The 20,750-nt window shown below is 31.5% G+C and overlaps 2 protein-coding genes across 3 annotated transcripts; one reads left to right on the top strand and one right to left on the bottom strand.

The window, feature by feature from the left end:
* Nucleotides 1–7,569: 7,569 nt before the first annotated feature.
* Nucleotides 7,570–10,211, top strand: LOC112802335 (uncharacterized). The gene is made up of 5 exons (XM_025845497.2): nucleotides 7,570–7,884; nucleotides 8,034–8,083; nucleotides 8,551–8,677; nucleotides 9,255–9,359; nucleotides 9,469–10,211. The coding sequence occupies exons 1-5, from the start codon at nucleotides 7,770–7,772 to the stop codon at nucleotides 10,089–10,091; spliced, it is 1,020 nt and encodes a 339-aa protein (XP_025701282.1). The 5' UTR covers nucleotides 7,570–7,769; the 3' UTR covers nucleotides 10,092–10,211.
* Nucleotides 10,212–11,866: 1,655 nt separating this feature from the next.
* LOC112802334 (uncharacterized) lies at nucleotides 11,867–16,536 on the bottom strand. 2 transcript variants are annotated; one of them, XM_072237650.1, is made up of 11 exons: nucleotides 16,346–16,536; nucleotides 16,187–16,279; nucleotides 16,014–16,078; nucleotides 14,477–14,531; nucleotides 13,762–13,848; nucleotides 13,375–13,459; nucleotides 13,181–13,276; nucleotides 12,793–12,981; nucleotides 12,641–12,725; nucleotides 12,308–12,407; nucleotides 11,867–12,202 (listed from the first exon to the last, which is right to left on the bottom strand). In XM_072237650.1, exons 1-11 carry the CDS (start codon nucleotides 16,394–16,396, stop codon nucleotides 12,158–12,160), a joined length of 951 nt encoding a protein of 316 aa, XP_072093751.1. In that variant the 5' UTR covers nucleotides 16,397–16,536; the 3' UTR covers nucleotides 11,867–12,157. The 2 variants fall into 2 exon arrangements, with proteins under 2 accessions (XP_072093751.1, XP_025701281.1); XM_025845496.3 differs by having other exon boundaries at nucleotides 12,641–12,729; nucleotides 12,797–12,981.
* Nucleotides 16,537–20,750: the final 4,214 nt, after the last annotated feature.

Below are 20,750 nucleotides of genomic sequence, written 5' to 3'. Positions count from 1 at the left end.
ACCGCCAAATCTATATATTTCTCAATTATTTCGCAAAATTCAATTGTAAAGCATTTTTTGATAAATATATAATTAATATTAAATATTTTTGTCACATTTTTAAATTATTTTATAACACTTTTGTCAAAACAAAATTTGATTATATTTTTATCATCAATAAAATTATTCGAATATATTTTTAGTAATTTATCCTATTTATAATATAAGCATCCAAACATAAAAATTAAAAATAATGCAAACACAGTATTTGATGCCAAGATCATGAGCAATGAAAGAGAAAACCATGTAGATATGAACAATACCAATACCTCTGTCATTTTTGTTTCTTGTACGAATTTCAACAATTTAATAGATTTGGATCAAACAACGTAAATTAAACAGAAGTAGAGGTGGCAACGGAGCGGATAGGGACGAGTTTTTACTCTATCCGATTCTGTCCTACTCAACAAAAACTTGCATCGAACTCGCCCCACTTCTATCTACGGATAGTAAAATGTTAAACCCTAATTCGTCTTTGCAGGTACTCGTTATGCCTACTCGTCCCAATAATTATTAAATCCAAAAAATAAAATAAAACTTTAAAAATTATATAACCATTATTTACATTTATAACATAAATTAAAGTAAAAATTTAAATATGATACAATATTATTAATTATTTTACTAATTATTTTATATATATTAAATATATTATATATTAAAAATATATATATTTATATATCTATTATATATACCGGGACAGGTAGGGACGATTTAACCTAAACCCGACCCTGTCCGCTCCGCCCAAGAACCCGTCCCGCTAAAATCCGCCCCAGTGCGGGTACGGATAATTATCCGCTCCAAACGAGTAGGGGCGGAGTGGGTACCCGCGGATTCGAGTAGTGTTAGCCACGCCTGAATAGAAGAAATGGAACTATATCCAAAGTCACCGCTTACATGAACTTGATTTTATTCTTAAGGAAAAGTATATGGAACCAACTAATAATCAGCCAAGAATGGAACAACATAATTAATTATAATTAGTTTTATTAATTTATAATTTAATTTGTTTGTTAAATTATTGTTGACCACGTTAGTGTTAGGAGAGAATCACATGCTTTGATCATTCATTAGTTGATTCCATCTAATTAATTATGTTTTATTAATGCGTAACACATGAAACATAGAAATTATATCTAAAACCATCCAATTTACAAGAAAAAGAAACATCCGTATGCCTATTAGTAGCAACATCTGGTTACCAGTTGGCTGATTCTTGGCTTATATAAAGTTGGTTCCCTAGCATTGTTGTATTCTTAATGGTTCCAAAAGGACAAAAAAACTGCTTTGCTAATTACTATATGACCCTTTGTCCCTTATTATATAAGAACCATAGTCACTTGTCTCACTTGTTTTGTTGCTACTGGTAAATGTAAAATCTTTAAGGAAAGATAAGGCATAGCCACTTATTTCTCCACTTTAATGAATGAGAATTAGACTACAAAACATGGCAGGGAACAAAAAACAAAGCACACAGATTGCTGTAATGTAAGGTACTAAGTGAGAAGCAGTGAAGAACAGATCCAGTAGAAAAGATGAGTATGCATAACTTGTAGATCAAATTTATTAATGAACTTCAGTGCTAATTTTAACAGAAAATGCTAATTTAAAAACTTTTTCTAAAAAAATAAGTCAATTACAAAGCTATATTTATGAAAAAAATTGCTCAAAGAACAATGTGACAATTGTTGGAAGAAAAATATGTAATAACAGTTTTTTAATTAAATTTTTAATAAAGTTAATTACTCATGAACAAGCCAATTACACACAAAATATATTATTTCAGCAAAATCAAACAAAAATACAAAACCAAATATTATTACTGAACTATAAAATCAAAGATTCAGATTACCAACAATTTAGAAATTCGACTAAGTCCAGCAAAATTCAAAAATTTCTGCGTCATAGTTACAGCTTATCGCTGTCTTTTGTCACAGGTCAAGTGTCTAAAGAGAATTGAAACATGTAATTTTCAAAGAAAAAAGATAAACTGAAACAAGAACATAATGATGATGTGAACGAGTTGGACAGCAGAAAAGAAAAAGAATTGAAAGACTAGCAATGAAGAAAATACAGTAAAACAGAATTGAAGTTATGAAAAAATGTGTATTACATTATCATCATTTAGAAAGCAACATAATTCACTGTTTATAACCCTCTCCGATCCTAACTAACTTATACTAATACAATCTTGCTTTTCTTGACTTGTACTACAACTGCCATTCAAAATTGACTTGCTGTCCATAATATATTTCAGAGTGTTCTCTCTGACTAAATTTTGTGGCTGATGGTTCCATGCTAGACATTTTTATTAGGTTTCGCAAAAAGTATTTAAAAATATTTTTCAATGTTTAGAGACTTAAATATCTATACACAAAAAGTCATACACTAATTTGTCTTTTTCTCTTTTCTTTATTTGTGTTATTAATTAATTTTTAATTTGCTTTCCTTTTTATTTATTAAATTCATCTACTAAATTAATACTCTTAAGTAATTTACCGCGCTCCATTAAGAGATGAGATTTACCCTGCTTCTATCCTAGTAAATTAATTTGCTTTCCTTTTTAATTTGCGTTTTAAGTACTTGCGTTTGATAAAATTAAATTAAAAATAATTTTTAATAAGTATAAGTACTATAACTATATTTGGTAAAATACTTTTTAAAATTTAAAAAAATTATAATAAATATGTTTATAATTATAACGAAGAATAATTTTTTTTATTTTTTAAAATTTTATATAATATTTTAAAATAAAATAATTTTAAAATAAAAAATTATTAATATATTGACTCACCTTTATAGATCACAAAAAATGAGACACATATATCAAATAAATTACTCTTTATGATTATATATCTATATTTACATATGTATATATATGTTTGTTATTATAATTTTGACTAATATTCATGCAAGAAAAATTTTATAATTGATTTTTATAAACCAAGTTAACCTCTTCACATTTCAAGGAACAGATAAAAAATAAACAAACATCATAGATCTACTAAAAAATACAAAAACAACGCACAAAAAAATAATATAAATAGATAGAGGTTCATACCTAATATGTGATAGAGATGTATTTGTGTTAAAATTTGTGAAGATTGGGTTGAAAAATAAAAAATACATGAAGACTGTGTTAGAATTTGTGAAGGTTAAGATGAGAAGTTAGAAATGTATGAAGATTTCAATGGCAATATAATAGCAGAAAATATGTGCGGAAAAATAAATAAAATTTGATAAACACAAGCCAGCTTTGAAAAGCTCTCGCTTAGGTAATGCTTTTAAAAGCACCCCTAACTTTTTAATTTACTAAATGCAAAATGAGGTGCTTGTACTTTTTAAAAGCACAAGCACCTCTTGGAAAATTATGATTGATTTGTTTGTGTCTAGGGTTGTTCTTATGAAATTGTTGTTGAATTTATCTTAAATTTTTTAAAAAATTAGTTGTTAGGGGTATATGTGATGCAAATCGAAAACCTCTAGGATAAAATTGAAACAAAATAAAACTTAGGGGTATTTTTGAAATTTTTATCAAACTTTAGAGACAAAAAATATACTTTACCCTACTTTAAATAAAAATAATATTTTTATAATATACCAAAATCAAACTTTATAATGTATCATCTAATAATAATAATAATAAAATGGGTAATGTTAGATAACTAATGACTTTTTTTATTAACATGAACAATGGATGTTTAATTCACTAGGTGGGTAATCTTAATATTAAGATTTAGGTAGATAATTTAAGAATGCAATGTATTTTTATTTTATTGGACTCATTGTTCACATTGTTCATAAAAACTATTATCTACCTATACTTTTCCTAATAAAATATATCACATAAAGATAATTATAAAATTTTAATTGAAATATCCACCTAAAACTTCATTACCATGAGAGTTTAGCGTGCATGCTTGTCATCCATTGTGTTTTGTGCATATGCAGGCGTATTGATATTTATCTTTATTTGTGTATGATCTGGATGTTACTGTGATCAATTTTATTTGAATATCATGACAGAAAGTAAAATGACCAACTCTATCACCATTTGCAGGTGGTTTTATTGGTCATGGTTGGAATTGCTTTACAAAGCTGATTCATCATGATTAATGAAAATGACACTTACCATATGATTTTGCTATTAATGCATTCATCCACTTTGTAAAGATGGACTATTATTATTGAGTTCTACATCATCATGAATTGCAAAATTGATTACTTAGTCAGAAGCTCTTAGTATTGAAGTCCAAGAATATAATATGAATACAATATCCAAGAATAGTCTATCTTGTCTGGAATGTGATTTGCCGTAATTCTTTGTTGTGTGCACCAGTTATTAGAGCATATTGCCACTCAATACAATTGATCTGAGCAGTTTTATCTACATCACACGTGATGCAGAAACAGTTTAGGAATTGGAGTTAATTATGATATATTTCAATGAAAAATATTTTACATGACCAATCAATCAAATATCATTATATACCATATATCCACATTTTAATTAAGGACCAGTAACTTTATTAAATTTTAATTAGTATATAATCAATAAAAGAAAAATAAGTAATTCTACATCATTGGATAAAACCTCACACCATTAAAAATATTATTAATAGCTACTTAATGATTACAAATCACAAAAATTACTGACCCATAACACTCATCTTTTAATTATTCTAATTATAATATGAAGACATATTCACATCTTAACTATAAGGGTGGTAAAGGACATATTAATCTTGCCTGGTCAATATCCATCCAAAAACGAAGCAAGTCTTTTCTCCGACTAAATCTCCATTTTGGTCCCTAAGATTCACGCGATTACTTATTTTGATCTTTGAAATCCAAAATTATCTATACTAGTCTTCCAGATTCAGGTTCCGGCACCAATGTGGTTCCTCGACTCTTTACGACGATAACTAAGCAAACGGAATGCTAATATAGCACTCTTCCTACTACACTGAATGATGAGTAAACGACATCGTTTACCTTGGCGTCCAAACAAGTCAGAAATATCGTCGCTTTATATATGAAGGGAGAAGAAATGATGGAGACCCAAAATAAAGTATTCTACTTCTTCTCTAGCTCCACTATTCTTCATTTCTGACTTGTTTGGACGCCAAGAGTAAACGATGTCGTTTACTCATCATCGTGGCAGGAAGGGTGCCATTTCAGCACTCCATTTGCCTAATCATCGTCGGAAAGAGTTGATGGACCACATTGGTACCCGAAGTTGAATCTAGAGGACTAGGATAGGTAATTTTGAATTTTAGAGATCAAATTAAATAATTGGGTGAATCTCAGGGATCAAAATGGATATTTAGCCCCTTTTCTTTTGTGAAACTTATGATGCTACTTGAAAAAGTTTAAACACTTTTAAATAAGAGTTTCTTTTAGTATGTTTACTTAATTTTTATGTAGTTTTTTTATTTATCTTGTGCTATTTTTTTATTTTTGGAGTTTACTAATAATCAAATTCTAGATCATCATATTATAATATTATTACTCTCAAAAGCTTACATTGATAAAAAATAAATAATATAAATAATTATATGCTTGTATGGGTGTCATTATTTTGATATAATTTTTTTTAATGTGTTTAGCAAATTTTTAGTAGTAAAAATAAAAGCACTAAAAAATTATAAAAAAATATCTTTTTTGAAAAGTTATAATTTACATCTTTTTTTAAAATATATTTTTTTAAAAAAAATATTTTTCACATAATAAATGAATAAAAAAGTACTTTTATCTTATTTTATCTAAACATAATTAATAAATAAAAAAAAATTTACACAAAATATCCAAATATAAAATTACTTTTACTTTTATAAAAAATCTTTTTCAATAATAGCGCCCAAACAAATCCTATATCTCTATCATTCTCGATTTATTTACATAAAATGGATCTAAAATTTTAGTTTCCCTTACTTTATGGTGGATTAGTATGCTGAGGAACTACTCACCAAACTCTTTTTTCTTTATTTTTTAATTAAAATTAATTTAATAAAAATTAATAAACAAAAAATATAATCAAATTTAAACATAAATAAAAAAATCAATTTATAATACAATTATTTAAATTTTTAAAATTAATAAAAATGTCTATTTTTAAATTACTTTCAAGAACAAAAAATAGTTTCAACTCAATTTTTAATTAAGAAACAATTTTAAAATAACATCAAAATTTACAACATAAAAATAAAAAATAAAATTGTATAATAAAAACCCTCTCAACAACACAAAAATAAAAAATCAAAATTTTCTCAATTTTTTTTTATTTTTCTAGTACTTTTACTTTTATTATTAGAAATTTACCAAACACCCATAAAAATAAAAATAAAAAATATTTTTTATTAAAAAATATCTTTTTTATCAAAATAATGGCACTCAAACAAATACAAAAAATCGAATTCTAAACTTTTTACTATATCATAATATCATTATTCTCAAAAATTTAAATTGATAAAAAAATAATATAAATAATTATATCTCTAGCATTCTAGATTCATCTAAATAAAATGAATCTAAAATTTTAGTTCCCTTTATTTTACGGTGGATTAGTATCCCGAGGAACTACTCACCAAACTCTTTTTTCTTTATTTTTTAATTAAAATTAATTTAATAAAAATTAATAAACAAAAGATATAATCATAATTTAAACATAAATAAAAAGTTAATTAATTTATAATACAATTATTTAAAATTTTAAAATTAATAAAATTATTTATCATAATATCTATTTTAAAATTACTTTTAAGAAAAAAATAATTTCAACTCATTTTTCAATTAAAAAACAATTTTAAAATAATATCAAAATTTACAACACAAAAATAAAAAATAAAATTTTATAATAAAAAATAAAATTTTATAGTAAAAAATCCCTCTACTTCAAGAAACAAGTCATGAATGAATATGAAAGGCTAGTGATTAATCCCAAAATTAAAAGAATAAAGGTAAAGTATTTTTTTTAAATTTGACAAAAAAATTTAAAATATATCTAAATTTTTAAAATATTTTTAAATTTTATTTTGTTATAATTTTGTTTCAAAAATTTTTAATTTGCATTAAATATATTCTTGCTAATTTTTTAAAAAATTTAGAATTTATTCAACAACAATTACATCAAAACAATTTTCAACACAAACAAATCAAATATAATTGTCATGTATTATTGTTGGTTGGTATTAATTTTTTTAAAAATTTAGCTATCAAAAATGTATTTGATACAAATCGAAGGATTTAGATCCTCTAAATTTTGAATTTTAATAAGTGTGATCTTTCATTATTTATTTCATAAATAAGACAAAAAAATAAAAAAATTATTTAAAAATAAAAGATTACACTTTATCTTCTAATATAAAAATTCAAAATTTAAAAAATTCAAATTTTAAATCAAAAACTTTTAAAACAAAATTAAAACAAAACAAAATTTAAAAATATTTTTAAAATTTTTATCAAATTTTAACCCAAAAAAATTACTTTACCCAAGAGAATAAAAAACTGCTATTGATCTTTTCAACAGTCAAACAGCATACGCCCTTGTTGATAGAGAAATGATTATCCAAACGAAATCATAAATTCATAACCTGACACCTCATAATCTCAATTCATGAGTACAACAACATCAAAAACAAAAAGCGTATATTCATTTAGTTACGTCACATCCACCTAGCAACTCAGTGACTCAGTGAGTGAGACCGGCGATTCAATCACCTTCCCTTACAATGGCCGATCAGAACCAGAAACCTGAGATCTTCGAGCTCAACAATGGCACCATGGACGTCAAAGTTACCAACCTCGGATGCACCATCATCTCCCTCTCCGTTCCCGGCAAAGATGGTTTCCCCTCTCTCCCTTTTCCCTTCTCAATTCCTCTAATCTTCATTCAAAATCTTCATGAATTAAACTAATTTGATGTTGCATGCATTTTTTTTTCCTTAAATTATCAAAGATAGAAACTGAGTTGTGTTATTTTTTTGTGTGGAAAGGGGCGTTGTCTGACGTTGTTCTTGGCCTCGATTCCGTTGAATCATATCAGGTGAAAATTAAGCAAATCCTCATTTTTTGTTTTTCAATGGATCATGATTTGAATCGCAATTGCTAGTTTAGTTATACATTTGATTGGATTGGTTTTTTATCTAATTGATGTGCATTGTGTTTCTCTTTTTCAAGTTTCTATCTATGAAGTTTGAAACAACAATATCATGCGTTTCTGAAAGGCCTTGACAAGTTACATTTATCCATATAGTGGAGGGATCGATTGATATTATTACAATTATTAGTATTTGTCTTTCCTTTTTTTTTTTTTCCAATTTCTTCCTGGTAGAATGTTATTTTATAGACATTAATTTTATAATTATATTTTCTGATAGATACAGTGGATTGCAAGAAAATATTGAATCATGGTCGATAAGAATCCACGATGATTTGACATGTTCATAGGCTAGAATTTGGTTTCTCAGTTTTATTTTGATGATTGATTTGTCGAATTTGTTATGCATGCAGAAAGGTCTTGCTCCTTATTTCGGCTGCATTGTGGGTCGCGTAGCAAACCGAATTAAGGAGGGAAAGTTTACACTTGATGGGGTTGAGTACTCTTTGCCTCTCAACAAACCCCCAAACAGTCTTCATGGTATCAATTCTACACTCTTGATTTCTACATATCCTCTGCTCCACATGTTTAGTATGTTCATATCTGTGTGCATTTTGGTTAGGATCATGTTAATTCTATGGTTGCGAACTATGACTTTAACATATCTATCTGATTGACTATCTGTTGCAAGAGTCAGCTTTGAAAATTATGGCAAAGCAAGAAAGGATTCTCATGGTTGAGAGATGCTTTGTCGGCAATAAACAAAGCTGCAATTTGTACACTAACACTATAATTCTCCAATAGAATTTTGAAATGGCATTAAATCTCAATCATTTTCTATAGGAAATTACTCCTCTAAACACTGTAATGCTGATCATCAGTCTAAGGATTCGTTATATATTACAAAAATACTTTGTATAGCTGTTCTCAACAATGCTGGAGGTGGACCACCTAACATTCTTGGATAAACCTTCTTTTGCTCTTTTCACGAATAACATTACATGATTATGGAATAGAATTTGAAATAGCCTAAAAGCACAAGTGTTTTCTAAGACAGCTATTTGTTTTTGTTATAAAATTTGTGTGTGCCTGATCCATTTCTGTTTTCCAATTTTAGGAGGAAATATAGGGTTCGATAAGAAGGTATGGGAGGTTGTTGAATATAAAAAGGGTGAAACCCCATCAATTACTTTTAAATATCACAGTCATGATGGAGAGGAAGGTATTATTTATTCTTTCTTCCTCTTACTTTTGAGTGTCTCAGTTATTCTGCCCTTTTGTTTCTCTTTATCTATTTATTTTTTTCATATTTTTTTTCACTGCCATATAAGGTTATCCTGGGGATATTACCGTTACTGCAACTTACACGCTCATTTCGGGAACAACTATGAGGCTTGACATGGAAGGAGTACCAAAGGATAAGCCCACCATAATTAACTTAGCTCAGCATACCTATTGGAACTTGGCTGGCCACAACTCAGGAGACGTCCTTAACCATTCCATTCAGATATGGGGGAATCATGTAACCCCAGTCGATCAGAACACTGTGCCAACCGGCGAAATAATGCCGGTGAAGGGCACCCCGTTTGATTTTACCACTGAGAGTAGAATAGGCAACACCATTGGTCAGGTTGGAATGGGATACGACCACAACTATGTGCTTGATTGTGGTGACGAGAAAGCAGGTTTAAAACATGCTGCTAAAGTGAGAGATCCCTCAAGTTCAAGAGTGCTAAACTTGTGGACAAATGCCCCTGGCATGCAGTTTTACACGGCAAACTATGTCAATGGCGTTAACGGAAAAGGAGGCGCCGTATATGGAAAGCATGCAGGGCTGTGTTTGGAGACTCAGGGATTCCCTAATGCCATAAACCAGCCAAATTTCCCATGTGTTGTGGTTAGACCTGGTGAGAAGTACCAACATTCAATGTTGTTTGAGTTTTCAATCGAGTAAAGTGATGATGTGACATTGGAATGAGGAAGACGTTTTTTTCTTTTTTCTGTTTCCATACTTTGGTTTGGAACTCAAACAACGGTGTTTCCCACAATAAGTAAAATGTGTGTTTGTCTTTTACATGAATGTGTTGCCTTCTTTATGTTACGGTTTCAAGACTATACCGTTCTAACTTCTAAGAATATCAACATAGAAAGAGTAAGTTGAGGCATAAATCTCAGAACACCTAAAATAAAGTATGCGAGTTTAAATCTCAATCTCAACGTATCAGATTGTGGAGGAAATGTAGTTCAGTATAAAGAAAGAAACTATTCAAAGACCATATACTCAAAAACAAAACATGACCCATTAATCAAATAGGAGAAGACAACCAGCATTGCCATCGACCATCACCTTGTACCAATTATGTTAATTTGGTTGGCTCCATATCTTAATGTAATAATTTGTTCTACGTATTTTATCAAAATTCTAATGCATATTAGTGTCGTTTCCTTGCACTTCATTACTCCCAAACAGTCGGAAGATATTGTATAACCAAGCATTCCACACCTCAATTTTCTTTTCCTCCCTTTTTCTTCTCTTTCATTGAGTCACTCAGTTCACCTTAGTCAATAACTCTAGAGAAAGTAAAACGAATATGTTGTTCAGAATTAGTGTTCCTTACTTCCTTTGTTCCTTAACGTGCATACATAAAGTTTAAATCGTGACGGATTAGTTCTTTATCTATTTGGGTTAGAAAATACCATGAAAAAAAAAAAGGGGGTCCAGGAGGCCCACCGACATTTTTTCAGTACTGAAACAAAAGTCATGGAAGGATGATGCTATTGTGTTTCAAAAGTGCTCCACAAACATAAAAAGCGGTACTATACATTTTGTATATAATATACATGTTATGTCACAAGTATCTTTAACAAAATAATCCATCACCCAAATAAAATCTATCGTAATTATATCAAATTCAAGCCAATAAGCCAAATAATAAATTTTTTGTAGCAATGTAAACACTAGCTGCATATTCTTATACAATGTGACTAATTGGTGATTGTTTTTTCATGTAAATATAACATAGTTGATTATGTTTAAAAACATATTCACTAGTATTTTTGCCTGTAATAATATTATGAAATTGTAAGCATTTTAAATAAATTATATCTCAATATTTAATTTTTATTATAAAATTTTAAAAATAAATAATATGTAACGCTCTTGTAATAAATATTAAAGATGTTTATCTAATGAACAAAAAAATAATATATCACTGTGGCAAAACAGTAGCATGTGAATAAATAGTTGGAAAAAGAGTAGCATTTTGATTTTAAAGAAATAGAAATTGTGACAGATCAAAAAGTTAAAAGAAATAGAATGCGTAGAAAAAAGAGAATTTTTTAATTTTAGAAGAAAAAATTATTTTAATTGCAATGATATACAGTAATATTACGTGACATATTTTGATTGTCAAATTAATAATATTTAATAAATTTAATTTTGATTGTAATAAAAAAATGTAATGCATTTTAATTATTAAATTAATAATTATTAATTAATACTGATGTATAAGAGAGATTGAATAAGTGAAAAAAAGAAATATAAAAAAGGAAAGAGGGGAAAGGAGAGACTTCCTTGACTTTGGAGTAAAAAATTTCAATTCAATTACAAAAAAAGAATATCATGTGATACATTTTAATTGTAAAATTAGTAATATATAATAAATTTTTTTCGAGTTATATGTATAAGTTGATTGAATGTATCCCTGAGGTTGTAAAACGAGAGCCAAATTAGTTGGAGATTCCATATACACTACTTTGCCATTAAATTGTTATTCATATGTCATGTTAGATGTAGATAGAGACACCACGAGGGGGAAAAAATTCCTATACATATGGTTGTAATCAACACCTGTAAAGTCTACATGAGACTTTTCCAGTGCAAGTATCACTGTTCCAAATCTTGGGAAGTTACATTACATGAAATAGAAAGCCAATTCACTTGAAACCAATTCAAATGTTATATCAAACAATATATCCACTTCCTGCCTGCTATAGCTTGGTGCATTCTTATACACAACCTTACTTTGTCCGAACCAACTCGAGCGGCAATGTTTCCATTGCTAGCTGAAGTTTCATAAAGGAAATTGGAAAACAAAAGGATCCTTAATAAAGTGAAGAACAATAAATGATAAATGAACTGCCACTTGGGGAAAATGGAACTGAATTTACCCAAAGTTCTGGAGTTCTGGAGTCAGTCTTCTTATGCAGTTGAGATAGCTCTGACTGAAAACTTATGACAATGGCAACTTTGAACTCAATTGAGAAAGGACTGCATGAAAATAGAGAAGGAATAAAATAAAACAATAGACATCTAGCCATCAAGATTTGCAGTGTAGGATCCAAGAATTTTTGCAAGCAAATATGAAACAATTTATTATAAGGTTATTTATGAAATGGAAATACAGTTTACTGAGTATCCTTGAGCACATCACATGCAAAAAGTTGCAACAATTACTATTGTGCAATACACTGAAAGGAAATTATCAAGAACAAGACACTTACCCAGCAAAAGTTGTTGGACACGTCAGAAGCCGCGGAAGTATTACATAGATAGGTATAGTCAAATTATGGCATACATTTCCATCTGCTATCTGATAAATGGAAAGGGAGTTAAAACATTGTTTTAATTTCAAATGCTCTTAAATTTGTATCACTTGCCTGGGTCGTTTGTATCAAAGATGTTTCAATTGCAATTTTCTCCCCAAGAAGAATGGACTCAACACGAAACAATTGAATGTCGATTGAGTGAATCGGAACTGCAGATGTTTCTACAATTAACTCACCACTAATAGGACCAGCCAAAGAACACTGAGAAGAGATCTTCCCCATCACCCGAAATCCACCTATTCAACAATACATCAGCATTAACCTCATGATTTTTTCCATTAAAATGTTTGCAAATACTATTATTCAAGTTCATTACCAACAAACACAAGCAAGTTAATATCTGCCACAGTAAATGAGAAATGTGAATGCAATAAGATAAATGGTTTTAACGAAGCCTGAGTAGAAAGTATACCCTTAAATAAAAGAACAACACACCAGATTTTAATTCAGGAAGTAGAGAGTGTCGTTGAGTGTCCTGGGTTATGTAGAAGATGACCATTTCTGGAGGAATTGGCCGTTGTAGAAGATCAGCTGAAAAAATCCACAAACAAAAGAAATACTAGTAGTTTAATCATGATTACGTGAATAAATGTATAAAAACAGAACATTTGATTGCAACGAACTTATACCTTTATCACTTTCAACAATGAACTCCATTGTTGTTGATAAAGATTTATGTAAGTATCCGCGAGTCACATCTACAGTCACCAAATACTATAAAGGCTATCAATCACCAACTGTTGAAATTAGTTGATAAGTTAAATAAATAAAACAGAGACTTACACGTGTAAAATGAGTTAATTTTGATCAATTTTCAATTCTAAGAATTTACACCATCAGTGAACCATATGGCATCAGCAAACCTTATTAGTGTAAAAATATTCAACCTTGATTAAGATCAAAGCCAACTTCTTTACCAAATGTCAAAAAGAGAGATAATAATCAATAGTAGGAATGGTGGTGAAAATTTAATCATGTAGATCAGTTGGCTAAGAAAGCATCTTCCATTACATTACCTGGATACTTATATTTGCCCCATGGAAAGTCTCATAAAACTTTTCCAAATTTTCACCTTGCTGTCTAAGGGTCACCGAAAATGGTATCTGCCACAAGATTGCAAACCTTTAAATGAATATGAACACAGTGAACTAGGTTAAATCAAATTAATAGGAAAACCTGTCAAATATGGTACTAAATTTTCACTCAAAAGGACAATATAGTATTTCAAATATTATTTTGTTCAGAAAAGCCAACTTAAGACACGAACTGCAAGAACAAATCCAACTATGTTATTCGAACAGTGAGATCAGATTTGTTTCGTAGGACAGTATCATATTTTTGGCAAAAATGAGAAAGTAAATCCAGATGAGACAAGACACTCATTAAGGGGTAAAATCATATAACAAAACAGCTTCTTAAAAGCTTAATCTTCCAGATGGTTGCAAGTCTAGAAATCAGATATTTAACTGAACTTCACCATAATTATGAGAAAACCTCTGCAGAATCACATATGGTTATGCTTATCTTTTTATCAAGTTAAATTCCTCTATCCCCAAAACAAGAACCTCATGCACCAGGCCCACCTCTTTGGGAAACAAAACACAATGGGCTAGCTCAATATCTTATCCACTTGACAGCTGATACTAGATATCATGCCTTAATAAGATAAGTAGTCTAAAAGACAAAACTGTAATAAATAGAACTTCTATTCATTCACTAATGATATATTACCTCTGTTGTGCCCGAAGCAATCTTTCCAGAAGGTTTAACCTCGGTGGTCCTATTCCTGTTTACAAAGTTAGTCATAACAAGTTTCATATTTTCCTTTCTGTAACACCAGAAATTCCTAATGAGTGCTATTAGCAAAGTATCAGCTTGAATGAAAGTGATCATGCAAAGCATAATTGTTATCAAACAACTTCACGATGGTGTTTATGTTGGTCCCAACCAGTTTTTAGGGAAATGATAATGCCACTTCCATTTTTGATAATGCCACTCCACACATGATTCTTTTGCATTGTATATTTTTATGAATTTGTGGAAAAAAGAAGTGGGATTATCAAAATTGGAGTGGCAATATCCATTTCCTAGTTTTTATCTAAAGCATTTAAACTTTTTTATTTGCAAAAAAAAAAAAAAAACATTAACTCATTATTGCAATATTGAATGTAACTCTTTTCAATTACAATATATCCCAATGATGTTGTTATTTACAATTATAAACTCAATGTTTTATTGTGCCATTTAAGTTTAATAATAATTTGAAAATCAAATCAAACATTAAGTCTATCAGAATTTTGGAGATCACAAATTTCAGCAGAGGCAGCGATGACAGTTTAAGACACATCGGAGGCAGAGGCGGTGGGGTTGTGCCGTGGTGAGGGCGAGGGGTTTAGGTGGAGGTGGAGGGTGGTGGTAGTGGGGTCATGAGGGACAAATTGGTCCTGACCAATCCTAACCCCCCTCTAGCACGGCACTTAAATGGTCATTTCATCACAATAACAAGCCAGCTAGGAAAGTTTTGTTATCAGTTCACGGTGGATTTCACAAAAAGGGCTATGTTGTCTCACGACAAACAGGATCAAGGGCCAAATTGTCCTGTTTTTTTTTTGTCATGGGTCGCATTTTCCTCTAGGAAGATATACACGGACCAAATTGGGTGTTTACTCGCAAAATTAACAAATTACAGGGATAATTTGCCAATTTTAAAAGCATAAATACAAGTTGAGTTACACACAGTTGGATCTAAAAGTAAACACCTAACAGCTAAAATTAAAAGCAAACTTAGAGGACTAATGTTAGCCCCAAATAAATCTGGGACCAACAGAAATGCCACCCACTTTCACCATCAAAAAGAAAACAATAGATGATACAATGTACTCTCTTGAATTCTTCTTATCATTACTATCTTCTTGTTTTATATATATTTATATATAAAGTATCGTCTCTCATGAAGATTTACCTAGTCAAAGACCGGTAAGTTAATCACAGTCACATAGAAACTGAATCAAATCCCAAATAAGCAGACTGATATGCAAATCTATAATTACAAGGTTATGCATTACGGTTGGCTCATCGAGAAAGATCATATATGCAAAAATGAATAAGGTAGAAATCATTTACAATTTGTTATTTTGTTTAGACAAGGAAGCAAGAAATCATTAACACTATTTGCCATATTTTGAAAGGAAAAGAAAATCAACAACATCAATAAAATTCACACTCTGCTTGTCAAATTACACAGTAAGAGAACAAGAAACAAACTTACAAAATAGGGATTGGCTTAATAACTCCATAGAGTGACTCAACAACACCAGCTGATCCTCCACGAACCTTCACCATACACAACAATAAGGCCAACAAAACCATGAATTAAAGCTTCAATAAAATACTAACTATAAAGTTTGCGTCTGTTTGGTGTAACGAAAGAGAAGGGTGAACCTGCATGTTGACGGATCCTTTGAAAGTAAGGCGAATTCCATAGTGGGAAATTGAAGACTGCGTTTTGATGATGATTTTGCCTTCCAGTGCTTCCTGAAGTCAAATTCCCAATCAATAATCGATTAAGAACATTTGAGAGAGAGAGAGAGAGAGAGTTACCGAAGGGCGATAAATACGATCGAAGCGCGAGAGTTTGAGGTCGATGGACATCGCAACTAACTACAAAACAAACAAGCACTGGTCACTGGCTCTGTGGCTCAGACGAGTTATGAGTTTTGAAAATGCAACACTCCACTTCATTTCCTATTATAGATTGCTCCGGTAACCTTAGCAACAGAGGTTAAAATTATGCTCTCTTGTGTACTTATTAATACATATAAAGAGGAAAATATCACATGGATTTTGGTCAAATTGATTTTTGTTGTTGATAAAATAGTCTTTGAATAATTTTAAAATTTGACAAGCATACCTGCGAATTCATTGAAATGCAATTCTAACGAAAATAATGCTAAAGTGGTCGGTTTTGCTGATATGATAATCTTATTAATCTGTATATATAGGTGAAATTTTTAATTAATCAATCAAATTCCATTGAACAATTCATTCATCCTAACCTTAATCTCCCTCTCCAACGCACTCTCACACTTTCTCACTCTAAAATGAACCAAAACGGCGTCTCAACCTTTCCACTCTCACAGAGTCGCTGTTGCTAACACCGTGTGGTCGCGCATCTCTTTGCAGGATCCACTGCATCTGCCAACTCATGTGTTGTTTGTCGCCAGTTTGTACTTCGCGGTGGTTCGCTTCTCTCCCTCCGATCAAGCATAAGAACAGACATACATAGCAGTGGCGTCTCACATCAGCTTCGTCTCCGCGCCTCTCGCCCACAATTGTGTCTCATTTTTCTACCGACAGTCGCTAATCACAACTGCTCGCTGCTCATACAATATAAATGAGATAAGATACATTTTTGCATTCAACATATCACGTTTGCACACGTGATACATGTGAGAGGATGCACTACACGTATCTCGTTTATATTGTAAACAATATAAACGAGATACATTTAAATTCAACTCGTTTACAGTATAAACGAGATACGTAAAAAGCTATATCATTTACACTCTAAACCACATAGATTACGAGAAATTTTGACCAGCTATAAAATGATCTGTAAGTATTAGTCTTCTTCACAAATATTTCACTTCTTCTTCTCCATTCTTTTAATAAATCTAGTAAAAGTATCTAGTGGTAGTGGATATATTGTTGTAAGTATATATCCCAATTATCATATAAAAAATAATGACAATGAAATTGTGTTTGAGTGTGATAGTCATATTCTCTTGCGCACTTAGAGACTAAGTTCTTTGTTTGAGTTACAGAGCCTGATATTGACGAGTCTCAGTGTTAATGGGACAAAGGATATTGAAAAAGTTAGATATAGGTTGCTAGCACCGATGAAAAATCGAGTATTTTGGTTTTGTATTTTTTGACTAGATGATAATGAGCATGTGCGCCTGATGTTTGATATCTACGGGAGAATCATGGCTGAATAAGTGATGGAGCTTTCTGCGGAGGTTGGTAATGTTGGTGGTAGTGGTTCTGGGCCTCAAATTTTGTCCAAGATAACCCACCTCTTGCATCACTCCCTTTGCACCGTGCTAGTCTAGTAGTACACATGGACGTGGACAGTGAGAAGTCGGATGAAGAGTATGTTGTTGATAGCAACAAAAATGGTTCTTTTGAGGATGATGATGAGCAGAAGTTTATACCAGAGACTCCTATCGGTGAAATAGTTCGGTATTTTTTCCTACCCCAAAATCAATTCCGAAGTTATCAGTTGTACTCAGCCACTATCTTACATTAGATCTAGACACGATGCATGAGAAAAACTCCATTTTCAATATAGGTGGAGACGATTACAACACAGACAATGGTGTGTAATTTTGCATTGGTCACAGATTCAAAAATAGGGAGGTTGTCATGCTAGGTGTGAAGAATTATAGCATTTGAAGAAGTGTTGAGTATAGAGTCGTGGAGTCGGATCAATCAAAGTACCATGTGCATTGCTGGCAATATGCAGCAAGATGTCTTTGGAGTCTCCGTGTTGTCCTACAATAAAATCTCAGATATTGGTAAGCCATTATTCAATGTCTAAAGTATATTCTTGTTTATCATAATTATTTTGGGATGAATGTCTACCGATTCCATTTTAATCCCATGAGATGTCAGACAAGGTCAGTAGATTTAACAAGAAAATATAGTTACAACCTTGTGATAGCGGTCGCAGGCTTGGGCACATGACAACAAAGCTCTCCGAGTGCATGAATGCAGCTTTGAAGGGTATGCGGTATTTACCAATTTCATCCATTGTTAGATGTACTTACGAGAGGCTACAACAGTTGTTTGTCATGAAGGATAGGGAGGCACATGCATAATTGACCGCCGGTAATTAGTTTTCTCAGTGGCTTCTATCTGGTATTGAAAAAAATAGGGAAAAATCCCAAAGATGTGGGTACCACATCGCAATAGGAAGGCCTCAGTGTTTGAGTGTGGACACATGTGACTGTGGTCCTTTTCAGTCACTTCATTTTCTGTGTCGTCATGCACTTACTGCTTGTGCTGCTGCAAGTATTGAGTGGGAAAGATATGTTCATCCAGTGTATATATAAGAGGCAATGTTCAAGGTGTATGAGGTAGAATTTCCGCCGATACAAAATGAGAAGCTATGGCCAGAGTGGTATGAGACACGTTTGCGTCCTAATCTCGCCATGCATAAGAAAGCAACTGAGAGACCAGTTTTTACGAGATTTCATAATGAGATAGATGAGATCGAACGTATAGAGAAAAGGTGTGGGCTATGCAAACAAACTGGCCATACTCGGAAAAGGTGCCCCAATAAGCCCACAGAAGATACTTAGTTGTGTCATGTATTTCATTATTGTAGTTGTAGGGTTTTATCTATTGGCTGTGTCAGCCATACATATCAACCTATGGATATATGCAACAATAACAAGCAATGCATCACTTGATGCAAAATAAAAGAGGAAAACAAAATTCATAAACGACTCCTGATAGTTATCTTAAAAGATAACGAGACTCTCAATAAAAAATATCTTTTTTAGTCCTTGAACTTTATTTCTGTGAGACTGATTAGCCCTACTGTTAATTTTTTTCTCTATATTAACGAAATAAGCCTACATAATATATTAAACTGTTGATTTATCCGTTAAAAACAAACTAAGATGAGCAAATTCTTTTTTGTTGGAAGTCTCGTTATCTTTTCGGGGTAATTGTTAGTTTTTTTGTTACTTTTTTTAAATACATTGACTAAATTTACTGTGTAAAATTAAGAAATATTAGTGATTTTTAAATGATTTTTACTTTTAAAAATTAAATAGAGGATATATTAGTAATTAACGTGTTACATAAGCATGTTCTGAAGAAAGATCATTGATAGAAGGACTAACTAGTCTTATAAAGTTAATTATCAATGACCGAAATGGATATTTTTTTCTTGGGAGACACGTAGTCCTTTGAAGAACTCATCAAGGATCAAGATGGATATTCACCCAAAATAAAATTAAATTACTATGAATGACAAGAGAAAAACCATATACAAATGATATATCTCACGGTCGTTTGAAACCTTGGAATCTACCTCTCAGATGGGCACCACTCTTAAAATCGATGATATATCCTTAACACCAGTAGTGGCATGCATCCAGCAATATCAATGGTGGATCGATGTGCTGTAGAGCATAATGAGTGGTACACCCATGCAAGCACAGTGGATCTCCAAGACATACTGCGACTCCTCTCGAAGTCGGCCAACAATGGAAGATACCTGATATGGACCTGGTTGTTTGACTTATTTATTATCAGGTAACTTCCATTCAACAACAAGATGTAACACCTCGTGTACTGTCGGAGGGTGACCGAATTTGTACCAAAAGGGATATGATGTACTCTGTCCCTAAGCTATGTTAGCTTGATGGAAAACGACTCCTTCCGCCGCGCCCCTGCTGCTGAGTATGCCGAGGAGCTCTTCTACCCAATCCCACGTCGGGTGCTGGTACCATGTCTGGAAGTTACGTAAGCACCCACTCACTGGTTCTTCGTCGGTGTGTAACCCAAAGTGATACGCAACATCCTGCAAGGTGATAGTGAACTCACCTCCAAGACAAGTGAAAAGTGTGGGTCTCTAGACTCCAATGCTCTACGAATATAATAATCAGGGTGTTGTCGAACACAAAGTTCCTGAGCTGCACCGTGTCACCAAACCCAGCCTCCCTCAAGTAAGGGAGAATGTCGTCCAATGGTGCGACAATGTGGCTAACTCACCTAGAGAGTAGTAAGTTATGCCTCTGTTAAAATATAAAAGAGGTAAATACCAAATCGGTACTCGAAAGATTCTGGTGCTAACAACATGGTACCTGACTTTTGTTATTAACAAAATAACCCTTGAAAGATTTTAAAATTTGACAAAATCACCCAACTGTAAAAGGATGACATCACAATGAACGAAAAATACTGATGTGACCATCAGAAAAGAGCTCCGATG

The sequence above is a fragment of the Arachis hypogaea genome, chromosome 5 (assembly GCF_003086295.3).
Source record: "Arachis hypogaea cultivar Tifrunner chromosome 5, arahy.Tifrunner.gnm2.J5K5, whole genome shotgun sequence".
Taxonomy (NCBI): domain Eukaryota; kingdom Viridiplantae; phylum Streptophyta; class Magnoliopsida; order Fabales; family Fabaceae; genus Arachis; species Arachis hypogaea.
Note: the sequence above shows the minus strand (reverse complement) of the source record. Positions and strands in the feature narration are given on the sequence as shown.